We start from the raw sequence: 19,134 nt of genomic DNA on the forward strand, positions 1-19,134 counted from the left end.
CCTCTGTGGTCAGGTAGGCTTAACAGTTCTATAGGGCCAAATAGGGTCTTTAGCCTTAATGCATTCTTTCCTTGAAACACTTTAATGTCCTCCATTTTAAGAGTGTTGTATATATATTAGTATACTTTTAAGTGATTAACATTGGTGATGAGCGAGTATACTCGTTGCTCGGGTTTTCCCTAGCACGCTGGGGTGATCTCGGAGTATTTGTAAGTGCTCGGAGATTTAGTTTTCACTGCCTCAGCTGCATGATTTACAGCTTAAATATATCTCAAGGCACGGTGCACATAGCAATTGTACATGGGAGGAGAGAATATATATATATATCTATAACCACCAATGTGCACCAATGGAAGGTGTATCGGACAAATCGGGAAAACATAGAAAAAAGAAGAAAAAAACGAAACAAAGTCCAAAATGCAGTATAAATTATAATATTTATTAAAATATATATAATATAGTGTAACGGTGGGAAAAAATACCATAAAAAGCACAACACCAGGGACATGTAAATGGCAGCACTAAAAATAAGTTAAATATATAACCACAGTGTAAAAACAACATATATGTGCATACCTGTGTCAATAAGCCATAGAATATATAGCAAGCAGATTTACCAAATGAATATTATAAAGTGCATGTGCAAATTTAATTAATTGGTGGCAAAAAGGAGACTGAATAGAGATGCTGATTATAAATATTGGTGCAATCTATTGGTGCTAAATCCGGCCGGTATATAGTATAATAGTCATAGTGACCAGTGAGCTATAAAGCACCCAGCGGGCAAGCAAACAAAAAAAAAAAAAAAAATTGCCCCAAAAAAACAAAATCGGAGTAGAGATCAAAAAGAAGCCACCTGGTATTACCTGCTGAATGGGATGAACGTCCCTGGGATGTGTCAAAACGCGCGTCGGGGTTCGGCACATCCCAGGGACGTTCATCTCATTCAGCAGGTAATACCAGGTGGCTTCTTTTTGACCTCTACTCCGATTTTGTTTTTTTGGGGCAATTTTATTTTTTTGTTTGCTTGCCCGCTGGGTGCTTTATAGCTCACTGGTCACTATGACTATTATACTATATACCGGCCGGATTTAGCGCCAATAGATTGCACCAATATTTATTATCAGCATCTCTATTCGGTCTCCTTTTTGCCACCAATTAATTAAATTTGCACATGCACTTTATAATATTCATTTGGTAAATCTGCTTGCTATATATTCTATGGCTTATTGACACAGGTATGGACATATATGTTGTTTTTACACTGTGGTTATATATTTAACTTATTTTTAGTGCTGCCATTTACATGTCCCTGGTGTTGTGCTTTTTATGGTATTTTTTCCCACCGTTACACTATATTTTATATATTTTAATAAATATTATAATTTATACTGCATTTTGGACTTTGTTTCGTTTTTTTCTTCTTTTTTTCTATGATTTACAGCTTGAATACATGTGGGGATTCCCTAGCAACCAGGCAACCCCCACATGCTCTCAGGCTGGCTGGCAGCCATAAATCATGCATCTGCGTCAACAAAAACTAAATCTGAGTCGCCCGCCAGGGCCGTGGGATACCCAGCACCGGGTCTGGTGTTCACATGGGGATGTCATGGTGGTGACCCGGTCCGTGGCCTGGGCGCCCATGTAAAAGGGGAAAGTCTTTAAAGGAAATTTGGTGACTAAAGTTTATGTTCGTAACGCCACCTGTGGTATTCGGTCAGTGGGGACCGACACTGCTTTAAGGGGTCCTCTGGGGTGATGTTATGGCAGCTAGATGGTATAACTTCCCACAGGTGAAGTGTATCCCCAGGGCTCCCGGTGTGTAGAAGATGGTGAATGGAGCAGTAAAGAATGAAAACACAGGTTTGCAGTCTCATTACCTGGTTTACTGAAGACTTCAGGCAGCCACAGTCCAGGGTACCAGATCACAGGGTAGGCAGGGTCCGGCTGGTTTGGAAGCGAACCAGAGTCCCCTTTACCAGGTGGAGTTAAAAGCCTTCCTCTAGGGTGGTGGTGTTGTAGTCCCATACTGCCTACGGCTTCACATAAGGTCCTCACAGTTCTTCTCTCTGTCCCCCATGTAGGATAGGACATAAACCTGTATGACTGGTGACTTGAGCCTTTTTACAGGAACTCTAGCATGCCCTGGCATCTATATGTGTTACTGTGCCTCCTGGGTATTAAGGCGGACAGGTAACTTGCAGTTCAGCTGTCCTGCCAGTCTCTGCTGTAAGTCATATAGTCCCTTACAACCTCGGTGTTCTGGCTACCGGTTATCTGCGCCTCAGAGGGAGGCAGCCTGCTCTTAGCTGGTCTCCCCTGATGTTGCTCTCTTGTGCTTCACTCTCCTGCATGCTCACTGAACAATGTTCAGCTTTCTGTATGTCTCTTTCCAGGAGCTGTAGTGCTTTGGACTACATGGCCCCTTCAGACCTGCTGACCCTCTAGGTCTGTCTGCTCCCTTCTGTCTCTCTGACAATCTAATCTCTCTTTCCCTCCAAACCACAATATATACAGGGGAATCACCTAGAAAATAGGATCAAGAGCTCACCCTTGTTGCCTGGAGTGTGAACATGTTGTGTGTATGGTGGTTACCTGATAAGAGTTATCCTTCATCGCTTCCAAACGTAACATCACTCTCCCCATGAGAAAAGCAATGCTACTGTGATGACCAGGACCCTGGGATGCCACAAATCTCCGAGCAGTTACAAATACTCTGAGACCACCCGAGCGTGTTCTGGGAAAACCCAAGCAACGAGTACACTCGCTCATCACTAATTAACATTAAAAGGTTTTTTTTTACGAGTTTTTTTTTTCCGTTTGGTTCTCACTCTTGGAGGACCTCATATGATATTTTGACTTAATTGATTTTTCTTTAATTGTTGACCCCAACCATATGAAAATAGCACGGCTTCTTCTGTTTGCACCACCTGTCTAAATACAACAGTAAATGAATGTATCTGCCCCAAAAGGGATAATATATAGCATGTTTATACAATTTAAGTAGCCTAAAAAAGCCTTATTGTATAGTGTCTTGCTCAACATGCTATTGGTTACCTCTGATTACCATACATTTTTTCCTAGCCAGATAGGCTGGTCATTTGTACATTAAAAAGTCTATGTTTGCATTATAGAGCTCAAAAGGTGTTCATGTTACTCCAGGGGAACTCAGTGTTCTAGACATCTCTTCAAACAAATTAGATATTTTATAATAATGTGACTCTCGTATATTTATTCCCTGCAAATTAAATTTTTAGGGGCATAGCGTCAAAGCTGGCAAATTCAAATTTCCAAACAGCCACTCATCTTTATAGTATACCACACTGATTCCACTAGTGAGAATGTAACTTGCTCAGAGAGAGGAGCATGCAATCTCTTGTCCCACCCAAAGCCCCCTGCAAACAGTATAGGCTGTCGTCTCAAGCATCTACTAGGAAAACTCTAGAGCACTCCATATGTGTGAAAATAGCAAATATTAGAAACAAAAAAGCCACACATATTTTAAAGATAAATCCAAGAATAAAATTCAAATGTTATTATTACACAAGCACCATAGTATTAAAAAACAACTATTTCTGGTACATAAGCACATCCAGCACTGCTACTTAAATAAAGAAAGACTTGATATATAATGTACTTTATCCAAAAATGTCCACAATTTACAATATGCCCAACATTAATGGGCTGCACTTCTTTAGCCAATATATGAAGAACAAGATTTTTTCTTTATATGATAGTCAAGAACAAAAATAGAAGTGACTACAAAGTTGATTAAAACATGGTATTTATTTAATTATGAATAAAAACATAAAAAAATATATTTTTCAGGAATGGATACTGGAATGAGAAGGCATGAATACTAACAACAATTATGAGTAGCATCGAAGTATCCCAATAGTTTTCATTACAAAACATTTATGAATTTCAGACATATAGTCAAATAATTTACAAAAAAAATACCTAAAAAGTTATAATGTGCTAATGCATTCAAAAACCAATGTCAAAAAAGATCAGAATTATTTTGAATTAATCACAGAGGATTCCCTGTATCTCAATGAGAATAAGTCCTGTAATGTCACTGTGTGTCATTTTAGTGGTTGGCCACTAGATGGCTCTACCATACTAACATTTTAAAGTGGACATGCACTTAAAGGGACTCTGTCACCTGAATTTGGCGAGACTAGTTTTGGGTCATATGGGCGGAGTTTTCAGGTGTTTGATTCACCGTTTCCTTACCCGCTGGCTGCATGCTGGCTGCAATATTGGATTGAAGTTCATTCTCTGTCCTCCATAGTACACGCCTGCGCAAAACAATCTTGCCTTGTGCAGGCGTGTACTATGGAGGACAGAGAATGAACTTGAATCCAATATTGCAGCCAGCATGCAGCCAGCGGGTAAGGAAAGGGTGAATCAAACACCCGAAAACTCCGCCCATATGACCCAAAACCAGTCCCGCCAAATTCAGGTGACAGGTTCCCTTTAAGAATTTTAGTAGGGTAGAGCCATCTAGTGGCCAACCACTATAATGACACATTTAGTGACACTACAGGACTTATTCTCACTTTGTATTATTATTATTATTATTACTACTTTTTATATAGCACCATTAATTCCATGGTGCTTTGCATGAGAAAGGGATTACATACAGAGTTACTGATATTGTTTACAGTAAACAAATTTACAATGACAGACTGGTACAGAGGGGAGAGGACCCTGTCCTTGCGGACTTACATTTTACGGGATCCCTTCTATTTTTCTTGACTATCATATCAAGCAGAAATCTTGTTTTTCATTGAAATATGAACAATAATTAACAAACTGCAAAAAAATAGTGAACAGTCAAATGCATAAAATGTAACAGAAATATGCAGATTAGTGCACAATATCCTTGAAAATAATCAAGCATGTTTATCATACCCTCATGCCATACTGTACCTAAAACAAGGAGCAATGTTAGTTCAGCTGTAGCTGGTATGCAATCCAGTAAATAAAGGGATAATAGTGGATAGGATGGGTTCCCACACACAACACTACAAAATGCCCCTTTATTGTGCCTTTGATTGTATTGTGATGCTTGAAAGTTTGTGAACCCTTTAGAATTTCCCATATTTCTGCATAAATTAGATTTGAAACTGCATCAGATTTTCAGATAAGACCTAAAAGTAAGTAAAGAGAACAAACTAAACAAATGAGTAAAAAATATTAGACTTTTTCATTCCTTTTTTTGATGAAATTATCCAAAATCAAATATCTGTGAGTAGCAATAGTATTGAACCTTTGCACTGTGTATCTGATACGATTGCCTTGTGCAGAAATTACTGCATCCAAACGTTTTTAGTAATTGCTGATTTGTCCTGCACATCAGGTTGAAGGAATTTTAGCCCATTCTTCTCTTAAAATCCTCCATGTTTTGTTGATGGGTTTCCTCCCATGAACAACTCACTTCAGGTCCTTCCACCACATTTCTGTAGGGCTCAGGTCAGGACTTTAACACTTCAAAACTTTAACTTTATTTTTCAGATTCAGTTCATGTACAGATGTTCTCAATTTTTCTTTTAGAATTTGCTTATAAACTTCTTAAGTAATTGTTCCATTAATGATGACATGCTGTCCTGTCTCATATGCAACAAAAAAGGCCCAACCTATGATGCTACCATTATTGTGTATCACAGATGGAATTAAGTTTTTAGGCTTATTAATGCATTGTTTTTTTTTTCTCCAAACAACATTTCTCATTTAGACCAAAAATCTCTATTTTTAATCTCATCTGTCCACAAAACAATGTTCCTATAGCCTTCTGGTTTGTACAGGTTCTCATTAGCAAACTGCAGATAGACTGTAACACCATCTTTCTTCAGTGTCCTCCAGAAAGTAGATATGCAAATTGCCTCTTCTGAGAAAAAGAGGACTTAACTCTATAGCGCCACCTGTTGGAAGTAGCGATCCTACAAGTCACAATCAACCCTTTAACGAGTCGTGCAACATGACTTAGGATAAAAAGCCAAATCAGTATCTCAGTTCGCAGACACGGTGTTTCAGGCTAGAACATTAACATTAGCTAATGTGAGAAAGGCCTTTGTTTTCTTAGAGATTTACCTTGAGGTCCTCTACATAGTAACATAGTAACATAGTTAGTAAGGCCGAAAAAAGACATTTGTCCATCCAGTTCAGCCTATATTCCATCATAATAAATCCCCAGATTTGCGTTCTTCTACAGAACCTAATAATTGTATGATACAATATTGTTCTGCTCCAGGAAGACATCCAGGCCTCTCTTGAACCCCTCGACTGAGTTCGCCATCACCACCTCCTCAGGCAAGCAATTCCAGATTCTCACTGCCCTAACAGTAAAGAATCCTCTTCTATGTTGGTGGAAAAACCTTTTCTCCTCCAGACGCAAAGAATGCCCCCTTGTGCCCGTCACCTTCCTTGCTATAAACAAATCCTCAGCGAGATATTTGTATTGTCCCCTTATATACTTATACATGGTTATTAGATCACCCCTCAGTCGTCTTTTTTCTAGACTAAATAATCCTAATTTCGCTAATCTATCTAGGTATTGTAGTTCTCCCATCCCCTTTATTAATTTTGTTGCCCTCCTTTGTACTCTCTCTAGTTCCATTATATCCTTCCTGAGCACCAGTGCCCAAAACTGGACACAGTACTCCATGTGCGGTCTAACTAGGGATTTGTACAGAGGCAGTATAATGCTCTCATCATGTGTATCCAGACCTCTTTTAATGCACCCCATGATCCTGTTTGCCTTGGCAGCTGCTGCCTGGCATTGGCTGCTCCAGGTAAGTTTATCATTAACTAGGATCCCCAAGTCCTTCTCCCTGTCAGATTTACCCAGTGGTTTCCCGTTCAGTGTGTAATGGTGATATTGATTCCTTCTTCCCATGTGTATAACCTTACATTTATCATTGTTAAACCTCATCTGCCACCTTTCAGCCCAAGTTTCCAACCTATCCAGATCCATCTGTAGCAGAATACTATCTTCTCTTGTATTAACTGCTTTACATAGTTTTGTATCATCTGCAAATATCGATATTTTACTGTGTAAACCTTCTACCAGATCATTAATGAATATGTTGAAGAGAACAGGTCCCAATACCGACCCCTGCGGTACCCCACTGGTCACAGCGACCCAGTTAGAGACTATACCATTTATAACCACCCTCTGCTTTCTATCACTAAGCCAGTTACAAACCCATTTACACACATTTTCCCCCAGACCAAGCATTCTCATTTTGTATACCAACCTCTTGTGTGGCACGGTATCAAACGCTTTGGAAAAATCGAGATATACCACGTCCAATGACTCACCGTGGTCCAGCCTATAGCTTACCTCTTCATAAAAACTGATTAGATTGGTTTGACAGGAGCGATTTCTCATAAACCCATGCTGATATGGAGTTAAACAGTTATTCTCATTGAGATAATCCAGAATAACATCCCTCAGAAACCCTTCAAATATTTTACCAACAATAGAGGTTAGACTTACTGGCCTATAATTTCCAGGTTCACTTTTAGAGCCCTTTTTGAATATTGGCACCACATTTGCTATGCGCCAGTCCTGCGGAACAGACCCTGTCGCTATAGAGTCCCTAAAAATAAGAAATAATGGTTTATCTATTACATTGCTTAGTTCTCTTAGTACTCGTGGGTGTATGCCATCTGGACCCGGAGATTTATCTATTTTGATCTTATTTAGCCGGTTTCGCACCTCTTCTTGGGTTAGATTGGTGACCCTTAATATAGGGTTTTCATTGTTTCTTGGGATTTCACTTAGCATTTCATTTTCCACCGTGAATACCGTGGAGAAGAAGGTGTTTAATATGTTAGCTTTTTCCTCATCATCTACAACCATTCTTTCCTCACTATTTTTTAAGGGGCCTACATTTTCAGTTTTTATTCTTTTACTATTGATATAGTTGAAGAACAGTTTGGGATTAGTTTTACTCTCCTTAGCAATGTGCTTCTCTGTTTCCTTTTTGGCAGCTTTAATTAGTTTTTTAGATAAAGTATTTTTCTCCCTATAGTTTTTTAGAGCTTCAATGGTGCCATCCTGCTTTAGTAGCGCAAATGCTTTCTTTTTACTGTTAATTGCCTATGACCTTGTGGACTATCATACAATTTGCTCTTGGATAAATCTTTGTTGATTGACCACTCCTGTGGAGGGTAATACCTTGAGTGGGCGACCTAATGGAAATTCATAACCGCTTGTCATCCCATTGGTTGAAAATAGCAGACTTTCATTCCATCCTCAAATTATCTGCTAATACTAAAGGTTAACATATTTTTGATTTTCACAGACACATGATATTGGATGATTTTCTTCATCCTGATTTTTCTTCTTGCGGATATTTTTAACTAATTTGATTTTCATTAAAGGGAACCTGTCACCAGGTTTGGCCAAAAAGAGATATGGCCATCAGCTTTCAGGGCTGATATACAGCATTCTATAATGCTGTATATCTGCCCCCAATCCGACCTGCAAGCGAATAAAAATAACTTTTATAGTACTCACTTGCGGGGTGGTCTGGTCCAATGGGCATCGCTAGTCTTGGTCCGGCGCCTCCCTTCTTCTTGCGATGCCACCCTCCTGCTTGCATCGTGTGGATGACGCGGCTCCTGTGCAGGCGTACTTCTCTGCCCTATTGAGAGAAGAGCCAAGTACAACAGTGCGGAGGTGCCGGGAAAGGTCAAAGAGCCCCGGCACATGCGCACTGCAGTACTTTGCTCTGCCCTCAACAGGGCAGAGAAGTATGCCTGCGCAGGAGCACTGTGCCGAGGAGACTGTGTGGATGACGAAGGGACGCATTATCCACAAGTAGCAAGCAGGAGGACGGGGATCGTAAGAAGATGGGAGGCTCCAGACCATGACCAGCAACGCCCATCAGACTGCCCCGCAGGTGAGTATAATAAAAGTTGGGGTTGGGTTAGGGGCAGATATACAGCATTATAGAATGCTACATATCAGCCCTGAAAGGCGGTGGCCGTATCTGTTGTTGGCCAAACTTGGTGACAAGTTCACTTTAACCACTTTTTGGATGTGTGTGAAAATCTCATGTGGTTTTAGATCAAATTTATGCAGAATTATGGCAAATTCTGAAAGGGTTACAAACTTTTAGCATATACTGTAACTGGAAATGAGACATACCTGGGAGGAAGGCTGGGGAGATGTGAAGCCACACAACCTAGTCCAGATTGTACTCCTATGGATTAAAGGAGGACAGGTAAAGGACCTAATCTAAAAATGGGTAGAGAGCCAGATTTTAGAACATCGAAGAGGAATACCAAATTAACTTAAGTGGCAATGAGTAATTCAATGGGGAGAACCCTTTTGTGCCAGATATACTAATCATCTCTAATAGTTGACTATTAATACAGGCAAGAAAACACTGGTGAAGGCAAGATGGGGAGTGCCTTTAACTTACAGTATGTATTCCTGCCATTCATAGGTCCAAAAGGCAAGTCTTATGGTGCCATTATTGAGATGAAAATAGAGAAAGAGATGGCAGCAGGTATTAAGTGTGTGCCAAAAGTATACTCTTTTGGCTTAGGCTAGTAGCATGTGGCCTATAAACAAGCTAGATTTGTACACCTCCAACAAAAGGATGTCTTATACATTTTCTATACATATCAAGTGAACAGTTCAGTTAGAATTTTTGATTAACCATTATTTTGTAAAATTTCCTTTTAGCACCATTAGCATACTTCAGTAGAATGAAAATAATTTTCATTTTGTTATAAAAAGGTAAAATAGACAGGAGAAATAAGAGAAAACCCTTTTTTCACTTGGAAAGTAGTTCTAAAGCCCAGCTGTAGAAAACATGATTGCAATAAAGATTTTCTCAATTTTCAGAATTTGTGCTAATATAACAATAATGACAGGTTTATGCCTAAATGTTTCTATTTGCTTCTGTAAGCTCAAGATGATGATGAAATGGAGAAATTATACAAATCATTAGAAGAAGCCAGTTTATCACCAATTGGAGATCGCCGTCCCTCATCTAAAATTGAACTGAGAAAGTCTTTTATTAAACGTTGCAAAAATCCTTCAATCAATGAAAAACTGCACAAAATTAGAACTTTGAACAGTACTCTGAAGGTAAGATTGAATATTTTGTAATATTAGCTCACAAAAATTGTTATTTTCTTAAAAACACAAGGTTTCTGAGCTTAACCTCTTCACATCTGAGCCTGTTTTCACCTTCCTGACCAGACCAAATTTTTCCATTCTGTCACTTTATGTGGTAATAACTCTGCAATGCTTTAATGTATCCCAGTGTTTGAGACTAGTTTTTCATGAGACAATATGCAAATTGCCTCTTCAGAGAAAAAGAGGACTTAAACTCTATAGTGCCACCTGTTGGAAGTAGCGATCCTACAAGTCACAATAACCCCTTTAACGAGTCGTGCAATATGATTTGGGATAAAAGCCAAATCAGTATCTCAATTCGCAGACATGGTATCTCGGGCTGTTGGCCATCGCCAGTGCAAAGCATGAGAACTGATTTGGCTAGGTGAGAGGCTCTAGACTGGGGTCTAAGGGGCAATGTTTCTCCTTATGGAGAGTGACATACCAGCTCTGGCTTGTCAAGGTAAGGAGGCTTTTTCGCCATGCAATGCTCCTCTGGGAAATATAATATGCAAATTGCCTCTTCAGAGAAAAAGAGGGCTTAAACTCTATAGCGCCACCTGTTGGAAGTAGCGATCCTACAAGTCACTTCAACCCTTTAACGTGCTACTTAAAACAGGTGGCGCTATAGAGTTTAAGTCCTCTTTTTTTCTGAAGAGGCAATTTGTATATTATATTTCCCAGAGGAGTATTGCACGGCGAATAAGCCTCCTTACCTTGACAAGCCAGAGCTGGTATGTCACTCTCCATAAGGAGAAATGTTGCCCCTCATGAGACAATGTACTTTATGTTATTGGTAAATTTAGGCTAATATTTTTTTGACAATTGTAAAATATTGGAATTTTGCTAAAATGTTGAAAATTTAGCAATTTTCAAACTTTAAATCTTGATGTCCGTAACCCCTTTCTGACCTCGGACGGGATAGTACGTCCGATGTCAGAACCTCCGCTTTGATGCAGGGCTCCGGCGGTGAGCCCGCATCAAAGCCGGGATATGTCAGCTGTTTTGAACAGCTGACATGTGCCCGCAATAGCGGCAGGTGAAATCGCGATTTGCCTGCCGCTATTAACTAGTTAAATACCTCTGTCAAACGCTGACAGCAGCATTTAACCGACGCTTCCGGCCATCCGGCCGGAAATGAGCGCATCACTGACCCCCGTCACATGATCGGGGGTCAGCGATGCATCAGAATGGTAACCATAGAGGTCATTGAGACCTCTATGGCTACTGATCCCGGCTAGCTGTGAGCGCCACCCTGTGGTCAGCGCTCATAGCAAGCCTGTTATTAAGCTACATAGCAGTGATCTGATGATCGCTGCTATGTAGCAGAGCCGATCGAGTGGTGCCAGCTTCTAGCCTCCCATGGAGGCTATTGAAGCATGGCAAAAGTAAAAAAAAAAAGTTACAAAAAATGGGAAAAAAATAAAAACAATATAAAAGTTTAAATCACCCCCCTTTTGCCCCATTCAAAATAAATCAATAAAAGAAAATCAAACCTACACATATTTGGTATCGCCGTGTTCAGAATCGCCAGATCTTTCAATATAAAAAAGGATTAACCTGATCGCTAAACGGCGTAGCGAGAAAAAAATTAGAAATGCCAGAATTAAGTTTTTTTGGTCGCCGCGACATTGCATTAAAATGCAATAATGGGCGATCAAAAGAACATATCTCCACCAAAATGATATAATTTGAAATGCCATCTCGGCACGCAAAAAATAAGCCCTCAACAGACCCCAGATCATGAAAAATGGAGAAGCTACAGGTATCGGAAAATGGCGCAATTTTTTTAGCAAAGTTTGGAATTATTTTTCACCACTTAGATAAAAGAGAACCTAGACATTTTTGGTGTCTATGAAATCATAATGACCTGGAGAATCATAATGGCAGGCCAGTTTTGCATTTAGTGAACCTAGTAAAAAAGCCAAACAAGAAACAAATGTGGGATTGCACTTTTTTTGCAATTTCACCGCACTTGGATTTTTTTTCCTGTTTTCTAGTACATGACATGCTAAAACCAATGATGTCGTTCAAAAGTACAACTTGTTTTGCAAAAAATAATCCCTCACATGGCCATATTGACAGAAAAATAAAAAAGTTATGGCTTTGGGAAGGAGGGGAGCGAAAAACGAACCCGGAAAAACGGAAAATCCCAAGGTCATGAAGGCTTTAAACTAGATAGTCATCACAGAAAATAATTAATATCATTTACCACATGTCTAATTTATATCAGCATAATTTTAAAAACTTATCTTTTTTGTTAGGAAGTTAGTAGGTTTCAAAGTTGATTAGAAATTTCTTATTTTTTCCAACAAAATTTACAAAACACCATTTTTTTGGGACCCCATTATATTGAATTGACTTTGAAGGGCTTATTTAAATGAAAATACACAAACTTGACACCATTTAAAAACATGCACCCCGGAAAGTGCTCAAAAGCACATTCAATAAGTTTATTAACCCTTCATGTGATGTACTAGAATTAAAGCAATGTGGAAGGGAAAATGAAGATGTTATTTTTTCCCCCACAAGAATGTTACTTTAGCCCCAAATCTTGCATTTTCACAAGCAGTGATATTGAACCATAGAATTTGTTCAATTTCTCCTGAGTGCGATGATACCCCATATGTGATGGAAAATGACGGTTTGGAGGCACGGCAGGGCTCAGAAGGGAAGGATTACTGTTGTGAATTCTGCTTTTGGGCTCCCTCCGGTGGTTGTAGGTGGTAATGCAGTTGTCCCTGGGCTACAGTCCTGGTCAGGTGTATCTGCTGATTGCAATTCTGACTGGAGTATTTAGGTTTGCAGGATTCATTAGTCCTTGCCAGTTGTCAATGGTTTTTGGGAGGTGTTGGACCTCTGTCTGGTTTCTCCTGCTTAGCTGCCAATTCAGCAAAGATAAGTGTCTGTTTTTTTTTCTTTGGCACACATGCTGTGTGCTGGATTTTTGATTGTATTTCTGCTCTGTGTGTAGGATTCTCTGGAGTTGCAGATATACGTTCCACGTCTTTAGTTAGATGGAGGAATTTTTTGTATAATCTGCTGTGGATATTTTTGGAAGGGTTTTAATACTGACCGCACAGTATTCTGTCCTATCCTTTCCTATTTTAGCTAGAGTGGCCTCTTTTGCTAAATCCTGTTTTCTGCCTGTGTGTGTCTTTCCTCTCCTACTCACAGTCAATATTTGTGGGGGGCTGCCTATCCTTTGGGGTTCTGCTCTGAGGCAAGGTAGTATTCCTATTTCCATCTATAGGGGTATTTAGTCGTCCGGCTGTCACGAGGTGTCTAGGGTTTGTTAGGAACACCCCACGGCTACTTCTAGTTTCGATGTTAGATCAGGATTTGCGGTCAGTATAGTTACCACCTACTCCAGTGAAAGTTATTCATGCGGCTCCAAGGTCACCGGATCATAACAGTACAACTGGCCCATAATGAGTTAAATGCATCCCAGAAGAAGGGAAGAAAGGTGTTGAGCCATTTTTTTTCTGCAGTCTGCTTTGTCTTTTCTTCCCTCTTATTCTCTGGGTGGCTGAGGAGTCTTGTGCTAGCATGGATGTTCAGGAATTAGCTTCTTGTGTAGACCAGCTTGCTGCTAGGGTACAGGGTATTTCTGATTATATTGTTCAGACTCCTGTTTTAGAACTGAAGATTCCTACTCCTGATTTGTTTTTTGGTGACAGGTCCAAATTTTTGAGTTTTAAACTGTTTTTTTGCTCTGAGACCTCGATCCTCCGGTGATTCCATTCAGCAGATTAAAATCGTCATCTCCCTGCTGCGTGGCGATCCGCATGATTGGGCGTTTTCCCTGGAATCCGGCTTTGCTTAATGTAGACTCCTTTTTTCAGGCTTTAGGATTATTATATGATGAACCTAATTCTGTGGATCAAGCTGAGAAGACCTTGTTGGCCCTGTCTCAGGGTCAAGAGGCGGCAGAATTGCATTGTCAGAAATTCAGAAAATGGTCTGTGTTGACTAAATGGAATAATGATGCTTTGGCGGCAATTTTCAGAAAGCGTCTTTCTGAATCCGTTAAAGATGTTATGGTGGGGTTTCCCACACCCTCCGGTCTAAGTGATTCTATGTCTCTGGCCATTCAGATTGACCGGCGCTTGCGGGAGCGCAAAACTGTGCGCGCTGTGGCATTGTCCTCAGAGCAGATTACTGAGCCAATGCAGTGTGATAGGATTCTGTCTAAAACAGAACGACAAGGATTTAGACGTCAGAATAGGTTGTGTTATTATTGTGGCGACGCTTCTCATGTCATTTCAGTCTGCCCTAAGCGGACAAAGAGGATCGCTAGTTCATTTACCATCAGTACTGTACAACCTAAATTTCTGTTATCTGTGTCCTTGATCTGCTCATTGTCATCATTTTCTGTCATGGCGTTTGTGGATTCAGGCGCCGCCTTGAACATAATGGACTTTGGGTTTGCCAGGCGTTGTGGTTTTCCCTTGTAGCCTTTGCAGAACCCTGTTCCTTTGGGGGGCATTGATGCTGCACCCTTGGCTGAAAATAAGCCCCAGTTTTGGACACAGGTGACCATGCGCATGGCGCCATCCCATCAGGAAGATTGTCGATTTCTGGGGTTGCATAATTTGCATGATGCTATCGTGCTGGTTTTCCGTGGTTGCAGGTACATAATCCTGTGTTGGTTGGAAGTCCATGTCTGTGACTAATTGGGGTTGTCAGGGGGTTCATAATGATGTTCCTTTGATGTCAATCTCCTCTTCTTCCTCTTCTGAAATTCCAGAGTTTTTGTCTGATTTGCAGGATGTATTCGATGAGCCCAAGTCCAGTTTCCTTCCACCGCACAGGGACTGCGATTGTGCGATTGACTTGATTCCAGGCTGTAAGTTTCCTAAGGGTCGACTTTTCAACCTTTCTGTGCCTGAACATACCGCCATACGGAGCTATATTAAGGAGTCTTTGGAGAAAGGGCATATTCGGCCATCTTCTTCACCATTGGGAGCGGGATTCTTTTTTGTTGCTAAGAAGGATGGCTCCTTGAGACCCTGCATGGATTATCGCCTCTTGAATAAGATCGCGGTCAAGTTTCAATACCCTTTACCTTTGCTTACTGATTTGTTTGCTAGGATTAAGGGAGCTAGTTGGTTTACAAAGATTGACCTTCGGGGGGCATATAATCTTGTTCGTATTAAGCAGGGTGATGAATGGAAAACTGCATTTAATACGCCTGAAAGGCCATTTTGAATACCTTGTGATGCCATTCGGGCTCACTAATGCTCCATCTATTTTTCAGTCCTTCATGCATGATATCTTCCGGACTTATATTGATAAGTTCTTGATTGTATATTTGGACGATATTTAGATTTTTTCCGATGATTGGGAGGCTCATGTGGAACAGGTCAGGATGGTATTTCAGATCCTTCGTGACAATGCCCTGTTTGTGAAAGGGTCTAAGTGTCTCTTTGCGGTGCAGAAGGTTTCTTTTTTGGGCTTCATTTTTTCTCCCTCGTCTATAGAGATGGATCCGGTTAAGGTTCAGGCCATTCATGATTGGATTCAGCCCACATCCGTGAAGAGCCTTCAGAAATTTTTGGGTTTTGCAAATTTTTATCGCCGTTTCATTGCTAATTTTTCCAGCGTGGTTAAACCCTTGACCGATTTGACGAAGAAAGGCGCTGATGTGGCGAATTGGTCCTCTGCGGCTGTCTCTGCCTTTCAGGAGCTTAAACGTCGATTTACTTCTGCTCCGGTGTTGCGCCAACCGGATGTTTCTCTTCCATTTCAGGTTGAGGTTGACGCTTCTGAGATTGGGGCAGGGGCCGTTTTGTCTCAGAGGGATCCTGTTGGTTCCTTAATGAAACCGTGTGCCTTCTTTTCCCGTAAGTTTTCACCTGCTGAACGCAATTATGATGTCGGCAATCGTGAGTTGTTGGCTATGAAGTGGGCGTTTGAGGAGTGGCGACATTGGCTTGAGGGAGCTAAGCATCGTATTGTGGTCTTGACCGATCATAAGAATTTGATTTACCTCGAGTCTGCCAAATGGCTGAATCCTAGACAGGTTCGATGGTCCTTGTTTTTTTCCCGTTTTGATTTTGTGGTCTCGTATCTTCCGGGTTCTAAGAACATTAAGGCTGATGCTCTCTCTAGGAGTTTTTTGCCTGATTCTCCTGAGGTCTTGGAACCGGTCGGTATTCTGAAAGAAGGGGTGGTCCTTTCTGCCATTTCCCTGATTTACGACGGGTTCTTTAGGAATTTCAGGCTGACAGACCTGACCGCTGTCCTGTGGGGAAACTGTTTGTTCCTGACAGACGGACTAGTAGAGTGATTTCTGAGGTTCACTGTTCCATGTTGGCTGGTCATCCTGGGATTTTTGGTACCAGAGACTTGGTTGGTAGGTCCTTTTGGTGGCCTTCTTTGTCGCGTGATGTGCGTTCTTTTGTGCAGTCCTGTGGGACTTGTGCGCGGGCCAAGCCTTGTTGTTCCCGTGCTAGTGGGTTGCTTTTGCCATTGCCGATCCCTGAAAGGCCCTGGACGCATATTTCTATGGATTTTATTTCTGATCTTCCGGTTTCCCAGAGGATGTCGGTTATCTGGGTTGTTTGTGACCGGTTCTCTAAGATGGTTCATTTGGTGCCTTTGCCTAAATTGCCTTCCTCTTCGGATTTGGTTCCGTTGTTTTTTCAGCATGTGGTTCGTTTGCATGGTATTCCGGAGAATATTGTGTCCGACAGAGGTTCCCAGTTTGTTTCTAGGTTTTGGCGGGCCTTTTGTGCTAGGCTGGGCATTGATTTGTCTTTTTCTTCTGCTTTTCATCCTCAGACAAATGGTCAGACCGAGTCAGACTTTGGAGACTTATTTGAGATGCTTTGTGTCTGCTGATCAGGATGATTGGGTGGCTTTCTTGCCATTGGCCGAGTTTGCCCTTAATAATCGGGCTAGTTCGGCTACTTTAGTTTCGCCTTTCTTTTGTAATTTTGGTTTTCATCCTCGTTTTTCTTCTGGGCAGGTTGAGCCTTCTGACTGTCCTGGTGTGGATTCTGTGGTTGACAGGTTGCAGCAGATTTGGGCTCATGTGGTGGACAATTTGGTGTTGTCTCAGGAGGAGGCTCAACGTTTTGCTAACCGTCGTCGGTGTGTTGGTTCCCGGCTTTGGGTTGGGGATCTGGTCTGGTTGTCTTCCCGTCATGTTCCTATGAAGGTTTCTTCTCCTAAGTTTAAGCCTCGGTTTATTGGTCCTTACAGGATTTCTGAGATTATTAATCCAGTGTCTTTTCGACTGGCGCTTCCGGCCTCTTTTGCGATCCATAATGTCTTCCATAGATCTTTATTGCGGAAATATGTGGAGCCCGTTGTTCCCACTGTTGATCCTCCGGCCCCTGTGCTGGTTGATGGGGAGTTGGAATATGTTGTTGAGAAGATTTTGGATTCCCGTTTTTCGAGGCAGAAGCTTCAGTACCTTGTCAAATGGAAGGGTTATGGCCAGGAGGATAATTCTTGCCGCTGATTTGGTTCGTGCCTTTCATCTGGCTTGTCCTGATCGGCCTGGGGTCTCTGGTGAGGGTTCGGTGACCCCTCCTCAAGGGGGGGGTACTGTTGTGAATTCTGCTTTTGGGCTCCCTCCGGTGGTTGTAGGTGGTAATGCAGTTGTCCCTGGGCTGCAGTCCTGGTCAGGTGTATCTGCTGATTGCAATTCTGACTGGAGTATTTAGGTTTGCAGGATTCATTAGTCCTTGCCAGTTGTCAATGGTTTTTGGGAGGTGTTGGACCTTTGTCTGGTTTCTCCTGCTTAGCTGCCAATTCAGCAAAGATAAGTGTCTGGTTTTTTTTCTTTGGCACACATGCTGTGTGCTGGATTTTTTATTGTATTTCTGCTCTGTGTGTAGGATTCTCTGGAGTTGCAGATATACGTTCCACGTCTTTAGTTAGATGGAGGAATTTTTTGTATAATCTGCTGTGGATATTTTTGGAAGGGTTTTAATACTGACCGCACAGTATTCTGTCCTATCCTTTCCTATTTTAGCTAGAGTGGCCTCTTTTGCTAAATCCTGTTTTCTGCCTGTGTGTGTCTTTCCTCTCCTACTCACAGTCAATATTTGTGGGGGGCTGCCTATCCTTTGGGGTTCTGCTCTGAGGCAAGGTAGTATTCCTATTTCCATCTATAGGGGTATTTAGTCGTCCGGCTGTCACGAGGTGTCTAGGGTTTGTTAGGAACACCCCACGGCTACTTCTAGTTTCGGTGTTAGATCAGGATTTGCGGTCAGTACAGTTACCACCTACTCCAGTTAAAGTTATTCATGCGGCTCCAAGGTCACCGGATCATAACAGATTACCATTTGACTTTTGAAATGCAAAACTGGCTAGATTCTATAGCATATCAAATAAGATGACCTTTGGCACTCGATTGATCCACAAATAGATGCTCTTTGGAAGGGTAATTTTTTATTAGCATTCAGCCGACATTAAAGAACAACAGACTTCATCATATCCGACGTTTCGGCAAACTATGCCTTTTTCAAGGAAGTCTATGGTGATAAAGAAAATATTTCCCCTATATACATATGCATATAACATCATAGCAGAACATATGATGTGTGACTGAACAAATCCCTTCATATAAGGTAAACAAGTGCACAGAAATAATAATAACCCAAAAACCAATAACAGAATAATGGTATTTACAAAATTTCAAGAGAAAATAAACCTCTCCAACCAGTATATGTGATCCACTATATAGAAGGACCAGAAAAACGGAAAAGCGGAAGAGGAAAAAACTTTAAAAAAAAGAAATGAACTAGTAAGAAAGACAGATTGTGCATCCAATACAAATAGTAGGTCAAAATGCCTATATCAGGTTTCTGGCGTGCGTGGTGTGTCCTATGCCAGAGGCATATAAATAGAATAGCACTATAATCAAGGACCAAACAACATCCAGTAAGTCCTCCAAAACCATTATAATATAAACTGACACGAATAATTATAAAGAGTCCGGCAACTATTATTAACCCCAAACGGTGAACAGTATT

At 41.1% G+C, this 19,134-nt stretch overlaps 1 protein-coding gene across 2 annotated transcripts in view; it reads left to right on the forward strand.

Annotated features, from left to right (window-relative positions):
• IPCEF1 (interaction protein for cytohesin exchange factors 1) overlaps positions 1 to 19,134 on the forward strand; it is a 491,098-nt gene that overhangs the window by 354,753 nt on the left and 117,211 nt on the right. For both annotated transcript variants that reach the window (XM_069769417.1, XM_069769418.1), the window contains one exon: positions 9,933 to 10,114. In XM_069769417.1, the coding sequence (XP_069625518.1) occupies positions 9,933 to 10,114 (182 nt within the window). The remainder of the gene's footprint in view (positions 1 to 9,932; positions 10,115 to 19,134) is intronic.

Source organism: Ranitomeya imitator, chromosome 5, assembly GCF_032444005.1.
Source record: "Ranitomeya imitator isolate aRanImi1 chromosome 5, aRanImi1.pri, whole genome shotgun sequence".
In the NCBI taxonomy this organism is placed as follows: Eukaryota; Metazoa; Chordata; class Amphibia; order Anura; family Dendrobatidae; genus Ranitomeya; species Ranitomeya imitator.